Consider the following 10,234-nt stretch of genomic DNA (forward strand, 5'->3'; position numbering starts at 1 on the left):
ACATTTAATGTTCTAAAATTATACTTTTTGATTGCTCACATCTTAGCTAGTTAATATAAAACGGGTGAGATGCAAAAAATGTAGAAAATGATCAGAAATAGTCAACCTGCATATATTCACATTTTCTTCACAATCTTGCATAACCTTGAAACAGCGCTTATGTTTCTGCAAATCATGTTTTTAAGACTCCTAGGTCAGTTTTCAATGTCATTAATATTTCTCAGTTAAGTGTGCTTAATGAGTTTGTATCTGACACTTCAGTCCCAGCTTTAAACTCCGTGAATAATGTGCAGTACTTTGGCCAAAAGTCGTTTGTATTTAAAGTCTTCCTGTTTCCCTTCAACCCTCTCTACCCAGTTCCTCTGAGGGGAATGTGTCTCTTTCAGCCTGCATGTCTTCATATCTTCTTCAATGACTGTAAAGCCTCTCAGAGTGAGTGAAGCTGTAAACGCCTGTCCCTCTCTCTGCAGGTTCTCTCTGTCCCTCACAGAAGACTGGTGTGCTGCAGTCGACTGTTTGAGGTGACTGATGTCAACAAGGCCCAGAAACAGGCGGCGCACCAGAGAGAAGTCTTCCTCTTCAATGATCTCATTGTGGTAAGTTAACAAGGAAAGATTCATAGTAAAAATACATATTTTTCATACTGTTTATGTTGCTCCCAGTTTCTCTTTAGCTGGTTGTTTCTGCCGCTCAGTGGATCTTAAAGCCTCTTATTGTGTTGTGACAGCTGCAATGCGCCATCACCTCCTTTCACTGAGAGCTCCCTCTCTTCCTTTCTGTTTCATAACTCGGGTCTCTCTGGACCTTACTTTTTTATTTTGTATTAAAACAAGTTCCTTGACAGTGAGTCGCACACAACATGGAACAGATAGAAAAAGCACTGTTGTAACAAATATTCAAAAATTACATGTTTACAATATGTTCACTTTACTACAGTATACCTTCTTTTTTTAATTATTCTAATTTCTCAGAGTGCATACAAAAGTAAAAAGTATTTACTAACTACATAATACATTATAATAAAACGAATAATGACAATAAAGACACATAAAAGATATTAAGACAAAAAGGAGAAAGGAAGTAAAGACTTGTATTATTGACTAAATAACAGGCGATTACTTTTCTAAATAAATTTCAATCTTGAGTAGTTTCGCTGTTATTTTTTCCATATGGTTTACAGCCATAATCTTTGCCCACAGTCTTTGGGGCCATTGGTCCAAGGTAGGGACATCATTTTATGGGCTATAAATACATTTGGTCTTTTCCCATTTTAACCCTTGAGGGAACTTCCCTAAAATCTGCCTTTGTGGTCCCGGCCCTCCCTTTTTAAAAGTACTTGGTAGCATGTACAGTACAGTTTTGCAGCGCATTAATACGGGAAGATCTGTCCCCAACAGAGCAGCTTTAAGGGCCAGTTATAAAGTTATGCTTCACCATTTAGATAAGTTGTTCACTTGATCATGTCGATTGGAAAATTATCAAAGGTTTAATGATGGGTATAATTAACATTGAACTCACTCCAAAAAACACAGCCTGGGTACAAAAACATGGCTACTCTACTTCTCTCTTTCCTGCTAAAGCATACAAAGTAATTGGTAGCTGCTGGAAAAAGAGGTTAGAAGGCCGATTTTGAAGTAGAAGGTGAAAAAGCAGAAGAGTCTTCCAGCCTCACAGGGGAATTCTGTTCATTTAGCACTAAAGGTTAGCGGTGCGATACTTTCAGTTTTTTCTCCTGACAGCTTTGAAAGCAGGGCAGGAATTGTCTTTGAAAGCTTTTACTGGGAAGTTGAAGTGATGGGGAGTTTTTTCTTTGAATCTGGCCCCTGTTCTAGCAGCTTAGACATGTCAAGAAGTGTTTGAAGTGCCGATGTGATGTATTAGTTTAAAACAGCTCGCTTGGCAGATTATGCCCCTCACAATTGCGCTGAAAAACAGATTCCCCTCATCTTTCTCTACCCAAAAGGTCATTCAATAAGCACAATAATATCTCTAATACATCCTGAAATGAGGTTGACAAGGTGTTGTTTTTCACAGAGCACAATCGGAACATTAATATTGACTTTCTGCTCTTTGAATATATTTTAAATTATCAAACAGAGTGTTTCTATCAGAGCTATTTTTCTTATATGGAAATCTCAATGACAATCAAAAAGACATTTGTTTTTTGAGCTGCTCTCCTGTCTCTCACAGTTATTATTGCTTTCTGATTGTGTGCAGATCTTGAAGCTCTGTCCAAAGAAGAAGAGTTCTGCAGCCTACACCTTCTGCAAAGCAATGGGCCTGCTTGGCATGCAGTTTCATCTGTTTGAGAATGAATGTAAGTCACAAAGTCTTGCCTGCAGACAGCTGCCCATGAAAAACATAAAACCTATGAGACCCAATGCTTTGGACCGTTACAAAACAGGAAAAGTATCGTGAAGTGAGCAAGGGATAAAGGAGTTATGACCATATTTCAAAAGGGATATTATCCCTTTATTTTATATTCATGATGATAGAAATGCATTATTCTAGAACTGGTTGGTCCTATTGAAATGTGTCACATTAATATTGCCTTTGCACTATCTCCAAAAGAAGAATACAATTACTTTTTAAAACATTTCCCTGGATGTAAATGTGTTAAAAAGAAAAACTAGCTAATATCTTGTAGACAATTCTTGAAATGTCTCTTCTTATTCTTTTCTCAACGATCCCACATCCTCTGTGCTGCCAGACTACCCTCATGGTATCACCATCCTCTCCCCTTTTGGCTCGGACAAGAAGCAGGTCCTTAACTTCTGTGCCCAAAGTGCAGAGGAGCTGCTTAAGTTCGTAGAAGATCTGAAGGAATCAATCGCGGAGGTGTCGGAGATGGAGCAGATACGCATCGAGTGTAAGTGTCTTTAAATGGTTTTTCACTTTATGATACCATTAAGACTGGAGGCTGCCAAACACAGAGAGAACGTGATGGGTACATGTGACATAAAGAAGGTTCATATCATTCTTGGATTGATCCTAATTCTCTATATGAGTCTTGTTGCTGCATGCATGTTCATTATACTTGTGCAAGCTTGTGTCTACCAAGTATTTGGTTCTTCTTTGGCAATTAACAATGCACCCAGCATCATCTTTTGACCAAATAATAATCTCACATCTTGGAAAATGACTGACTACAGTGAATTATTACACTCTGTGTGGGAAATATTAAATGTAGTCTATAGTACACATGGGTCAGAAGCCATTCCTTTGTTTTGTATTATTTGTTAGCGTGCAGTTGCAGGCTGACTTTTGCATTTAGTTTCCTTTGGTGCACTGCAGCTCTAACAGACTGCAGGAGGCAGTACACTGGAGGTGAACGGAGGCCAGTGTTCCTGGAAGCTGCCAGGCATCTCAGTTGTTTGCACATATGAAATTCTCCAGACAATACGACATGCACGTACTTAGACCCACATGAAAAAGCAGAGTATTCAGAGCCCGGATCCTGCCAGTGGGCATCAAAGAGAGCATCCCTGCTGGGACATGACGCAACTGCATTCCCCTTCAGAGAGAGGAAGGGCCAGTAACATACGGGGGGGGGGGGGGGCAGGGGGTGACGGACGGAAGTTATTTCTTCCAGTAGAGTGGAGCGAGGAGAGACAGCTACTGTGCACAAACACAAACTAACGCACACCAATAAGAAGTCAAGTTGAGAACTATTTGTTAAAAGATATACAAAAACCAAAGCAGCACAACATTTTCCTCAAGAAATGATATAAAAAACGTTTTAAACAAAAAGGATTTCTGGCAGTTCTGTCGTCCTCTAAGGGTTTTGAATTGTCGGCACATTAGCAAACATGCCTGCGGATGTTTGGGCTTCCCTCTGTGAGACAGGAAGGAAACGGTTTCTTATTGTTATTAATACAAGGTGCATTTTCCCTCTATCTGGATCTTCATAATTATCTGTTTATGATTATTTTAATTCAGTCCTACATCTACTCTAAACAACAACAAAAAAGGCCATTCTATGTAAAATTAGGGGGACAAACCTATGAAATGTGATAATTATAGGTACGTTACAAATATCAATAAAAGTCCTGCACCATTTAACAAACTTTTATTAATTTCCCCTATAATTTGTGACAAAATACATTAAAGCTTGAGATTGAACTCTCTGTTACATGAAGCTTTAATAAACTACCAAACAGGTCACTTCCTGTTTAGTTTGTCACATCTTTGCCACACTTGCACCAAAACGAAATGAAGGACATTGTGTGTGGCACTCTAAATGTGGCTCCTGGCAGTTTTGCAGTAAAACATTTGAATTCATGGAGGTGTCTGAGACAAAACAACATTTAGTCATCATGATTGGAAATGACATGCAATTACCATCAAGTGTGAAGTGTAATTAGAAAGATTGCGTTTGGAGATTAGAGGCGAGAGTGGGAGGGGAAGGCAATGAGAGCGTGTGTTCGGCATTTGAAATAAAGTAGAGCTATGTCGGTTAATATTCTGACGCCTACACCTTCTACCTGTCTGTCTGTATAGCTCCTCTTTCTGCCATAGTGATTATGTGATCATCATGTTTGTGTTGTGTTCTCTGCAGGGGAGCTGGAGAAGCAGCAGGGGGCCAAGGCACACTCAGTGAAGAACAACGGCACCCAGCTAGAACTGCGTGGCAAACAGGGCTCCCCATCAGGTGTGTGAGTGAGTGTGTGTGCACCTTTTTAATTCCATAACACACTGTGGAGACCTCGCCCTCAATTGCATTCATTTTCCCAATGTTGCAACAAAGTTTAACCACCGCTGTTTTCATGAATTCATTCATTGGAAAAATATATTTTATACCAGGGCTGTCAAACTCATTTCAGTTCAGGGGCAACATACAGTCACATTTGATCTCAAGTGGGCCAGACCAGTCAAATCCTAGCGTAATAACCAATACATATTCCAAATGGTTCCCTTTGGTTTAGTTCAAAAAAGTTAATTCGGAAAATGTTCACATTTAATTAACTATATGTTTACACTTTATTATGAGCAGCCTGACATTTCTTTAAAAAAAAAACAAGTGCAATTTCAACAATTGAATGCCTCAGTTGATCTTTTACACACAGTAAAAAGGCCAAGGCATAACCGTGTCTTGACCTGAACAATATAAATGTACTTTATGATCATAACAACTTGTCAAGATCTAGATTTTTTTTTACATTCATTTACACATCTATGTAGTAATCCTGACCACCAAGGTTAAGTTATCCTGCGTTGTACATTTATTAACAAAATACATATGTTATGTTAAAAATTAAGTTCATTTCTTTGTCATTTTTACACTTTTCAAAGTCAGCTGGCTGGATTGGAGGGTGTATGTTTAGAACCCCTGTTTTATACCTTACATTTGAGGTGGATTGATAATAAAGGGTCCTGTTTTCTTGCTCTTGAAAACATCTTAGGACTCAGTCCAAATAAATGACAGTTTAACACAGACATTTCGCTGCCACTTTCGTCTCTTTTCCCTCCATCTTTCCCCTCTGTCCAGGAAACCAGGAGATGGATGAGCGAAGTGGACACAATGCAGTAGAGGTAAGTGCTTAGTGATGTGTCCCATGTCACTGAAGGTAAGTCAGTGCAGAGGGTCATTGCCAAGGCAGGATGAGATAGGATGAAACCCCAGGAGTAGTCATATCTCTATAGGGCTAGAGGCATCAATCAATCAATCAATCAATCAATCAATCAATCAATCAATGTTTATTTATATAGCCCAATATCACAAATGTTACACTTGTCTCAGTGGACTTCACAGTTTGTACAGAATATCAGTATGACAATACGACACCCTCTGTCCTTAGTGGTGAAGAGAGGCTGAGAGAAGGAGTGCTGCAGGGTAAAGCTGCGGGCATGGGAGGTAACCCAACCGAATGTTAGATACAAGTACTCCCTTGACGTACAGAAATTAAAGATGGTTGGTTTGGGGGGAACTAATAAAATCCTCACAGTCAGGTTCTACCCACTAAAATGCATCACACTCAGGGGCTTAAATATTATCTTTACGCCTAAAAAGTATTGCTTGTAATTAGTTTCAAAAGCTTAGACAGAAATGGTGACTCCTTTAGGGCATTTAAAGGAAAAAGAGAAAGCAGCCATTACTGAAAAAACAACTGGGGACATGTGTGGAATGCATATAGTGTGTGTGTGTGTGTGTGTGTGTGTGTGTGTGTGTGTGTGTGTGTGTGTGTGTGTGTGTGTGTGTGTGTGTGTGTGTGTGTGTGTGTGTGTGTGTGTGTGTGTGTGTGTGTGTGTGTGTGTGTGTGTGTGTGTGTGTGTGTGTGTGTGTGTGCAGCCAAATGCAGCACTGAGGCATTAATTAACACAGTAACATGCAGGCGGAGAGATGTAGCGCTCCTTTGACCCGGAAACGTCACCTCCCCACCCCTCTGTGAGATCTCAGCGAAAACATCTCATGCGAACATTTTGTGCAAGCAACTACAGTACCCATGGGGCTTTGCAATTTCCATCCTAGTGGCATCAGATGACCTTTTCCTCGTCTTTTCTAGTAGAGGGCTGGAGCGAAAAGATAAATACACCCGGTCAATTTGACAACTGTGGCTGTTTAATTCTCACTGGTATGTTAGGGTGTTAATCCTTACTCAGGTGCTGGTTAAAAGTAAGTAAATAAATATACATCACACCTAAATGCTTCATAGCTCTTTCATTTCTGTAGAGTGACAATAAAAACAGAGCAAACATGCACTTAGCTGCGCAAGAGACAAAACGTTCAGAAGTCTTCATGGTTGTCTGAGCTACCTTCCCCAGCCGTCTTCCCCTCAACCATGCAGTCTGCAGTAAATGTCAGTGACTGGTTGGGAGCCGCTGTCCAAACACATTTATCTTAGAAAGCAGGAGGGTCACACAGAGGATACTGCTTAAACTGGCCCCATAGATATAAGTGGCCAAATCGGGATGTTCAAACATCAATATCCTTATCTGAATCTGTTTAACCAACACTGTTATTCCTCTCTGTGTTCGGATAGGAGACGGAAGTGGGCGTGGTTTGTACTAGAAGTCACTTTAAAAGGGGAAGAGTTGCATTCCCTACACTGAAAAAACTGAAACGTTGACTTTAATTAAATGTATTAAGTCAACAGATTACACATAACTGTATTAGGTTAGTTGAAAGCAATAATATTAAGTATTACATATTAGATTCAACTTAATGTTATTGCTTTCATAACCTAATACAGTTATATGTAATCTGTTGACATAATATATTTTCAAAGTCAAAGTTTCAGTTTTTTCAGGGTACAATCATTTTCATTGGCAATACAATTTTTATACCTCGAAAGCATTCAATTGTAGCCTTTTTATTTGTCCCTCTCTCACTTTAACTACGTTTTATTAAACCCATCACAAGAACCCTTAAATAAGGACAAAACAATAATGCAAAAAAAGACTTGGTTCATTTAGAAAATCAATTAAAAAACGTTTAACCTAATGTGAACGTGTCAATCATGATGTAGTTTCTCACCAAAATGGCGACTGTTTGAATAAGGTCAACGGTAGTTCACCATGCTATATAATAGACTTTTAATGGTTGGTTATCTGAGGTAAGAAAAGCTTCTCCCATTTTCTTACAAGAGCTGATATAACTCTTGTGTGAAAGAACCTCATTATCATTTGCTCCTATTCAACCTGCCAACCACTATTTCTTCTTGACGACTTGGCACATACTTGTGAGTACAGCGTCAATGAGCCTTTAAGCACTTTAGATATAAGGACTTAGCTGACTTTCTGGTGCCTTTCAATAGTTTGATTTCTGAGTATAGAGATTGTTTTTCCCCAGATGACCAAAGGAATTTCAGTGCTGGTTATTCGATGTCCTTCACTTTAATCACAATTGAAAGAATATTTTCAGTCTGAAATTAAGAATATGTAATCTAAAAAATAAATTCAGTACATAACATAACATTGTGTTTTCGTATAGACTAATAAGAGTTAAACATTTGTATTTCTATTACTGCAGAAGTGCTGGTAGTTCAAAGCGGAGCTAGCTGTAGCCGAGCTTATAGGGATACTTCTTAAAACTACTCCTACTATTTTGTTATTCAAAAAAAGGCTGGCTGACTGATTTACAAAATAATGAAACATGTATGTCTACAGAGAACCCTTTCTCCTAAAACATTTTGTTCCCGACTACTAAACTGCATTCTCAATTACGTTTGTGGCTAACGTATTTTCTACCGGATCAAAGTCCCAGTTCTAAACACGTGGTTAGGGTTAGGGTTAAAATTGTAAATTGAAACAGAACACAACAAAAATACTTGGTTATTTATTTAAGGAACAAACTACTTGGTTGGTTTTAAAACAAAACTTCAAGAACATTCATGGAATCAATTCTGTTTTAGTAACAGAAATAAGTTAATAATAAGTTGACTTTTGGTTTCAACCAGTACAATTAGAATTGTATTTTTTGCATCCAAAAAACAAAAATGCAATCAGAGAGATAATTTGCTTCCCTTCTAAAGGTTACTGTAATTTTGTTGAACATCATTTTTAACACCAACATTGAAAAAGGGATGATTTAAATTCAATCTCAAGTCTAAATCTAAAGTCTAAAATTGTGTTGAGTCAAGATCAAGTAGAACAATGTATCAACACCACATCATTTAAGTGTGATACTATTTAATTCATGTGCATTAAAGTCATTTTGGTAACAAATCCCATGCATGCTTTGGACTATGCGTCACCCAGCTGACATTGCTCTGCTCTGACGAGGTCACATGTGGCAGGCTCGTTATCTGATTGGCTGCAGCTGGGGAGTGTGGGGAGGGGGGGAAGCTGGCAGAGTTTAAAAGGGCAACTACTACATCATTCTCTGTTTGTCTGTCTCTATGGAAGGAGGATGGCTTTATTTGTGTGTGGTTTAGCTTTTAATCAAAAACGTGCTCCACCAGGTTAGTGGTAGTGCGGACAGCCGATTACCATGACTTTCAAGGGTGTAGATTGAGAAAGACAACATTTTCAGAAGCACATGGCTAATTATTGCGCATGATGCATTTTACCAACTACCTATACATCAATAGAAGACCAGAACCTGGAGTTTTGGCTGGATATGTTGATGTCCTGCATTTAAAAAAAACAAACACTCCAAATATCAAAGAATTGTTCTGATTTTTCAAAATCCCCTAGTTTAAGTCTCAAGTCTTTGAACGGCTAAGTCAAGTCTTGAGTCAAAAGGCACATTATTACAGTACAGTATCCTGTCTCATACAACTCCACTGCATTCTTGAATATGTTTTGAAGGAAACATATTTTTTCCAGATATCGAGCCAAGTATTTTAAATGTTCTACATATTAAGCTAGAGACTCTTACGTAGCTAATAATAAGTTGGCTAGAAGAAAACTATAATAGAAAAAAATATATATTTATTGACATAAGTCTGTAGTGGGTTTTCAAAAGGACATTAAAATGAGAAATTAAGAGAAATCAACACAACAATAAGGTATATTTGTAAGTGGCTTGACAATGTGAGAATGAGGTTCTATAAATGGCCGCCTTTGTGAATGTTTATATTTGTAGACTGATCTCACAAAATCCCCAAAAAGGCAGGGTTTTAAATAAAAATAGAAACAGGGTGTTGTGTTCGAACTGGTAATTGGACTACTCTATTTAAGGTGACAAACACTATGCACCCTATCTATTTACTTGCGAAAAATATAAAGGTAGTGTCCTCGATGTGCTTTGGCCGCAAACACATTCCACATTTTGTTCCACCACACACAGTATGCATTTCAAATGGTTCTTGTTCCTCAAAATACTTTTGGGCTTCGGCATATGCTTTTGAAGAATTGCAGTATAAGGTTGCTTGGAAATGTGACCTATCTCCTAAAATAGGCCACATGAAAAGCCTCCAAGGCAGGGTACAATAAAGGGAGACAGATAGCAGAAACAGACTTTGAGGTTAGAACAGTTTGAAGTGAGTTGAAATAAATGTGACATACAGAGGTTTGCATTCTGATGAGTGTTGCCTGTGGACGTCTGTGGTTGTTGGTCTGCTCACCTCCTCTCCTTACACCTCTCCCTCTTCTCCGTACGACCTCCGTCTTTGTTCTGGTCTCCCCAACCCCACAAGTCTCCCCGTGTCCGCTGTCACCATAGCGCCAAACAGTGGTTTTGAAAGGAGACACGGGGGCCCTCAGTGTCCCCTTTGGAACCATCAGGCCGCTTTTTTTTAGTGGAATCGCACCCTGTTCCCCACCACTGTCCTCCCCCTGACCCCGGTCACAC

General features: G+C 38.9%; 1 protein-coding gene across 1 annotated transcript in view; it reads left to right on the top strand.

Moving 5' to 3' along the window:
* Positions 1 to 10,234, top strand: part of LOC117484822 (IQ motif and SEC7 domain-containing protein 3-like) — a 110,520-nt gene that overhangs the window by 96,304 nt on the left and 3,982 nt on the right. The window contains 5 exon segments of the mRNA XM_034133254.1: positions 471 to 596; positions 2,218 to 2,317; positions 2,711 to 2,869; positions 4,559 to 4,651; positions 5,489 to 5,532. Of these exon segments, the coding sequence (XP_033989145.1) occupies positions 471 to 596; positions 2,218 to 2,317; positions 2,711 to 2,869; positions 4,559 to 4,651; positions 5,489 to 5,532 (522 nt within the window).

The sequence above is a fragment of the Trematomus bernacchii genome, unplaced genomic scaffold (assembly GCF_902827165.1).
Source record: "Trematomus bernacchii unplaced genomic scaffold, fTreBer1.1, whole genome shotgun sequence".
Taxonomy (NCBI): domain Eukaryota; kingdom Metazoa; phylum Chordata; class Actinopteri; order Perciformes; family Nototheniidae; genus Trematomus; species Trematomus bernacchii.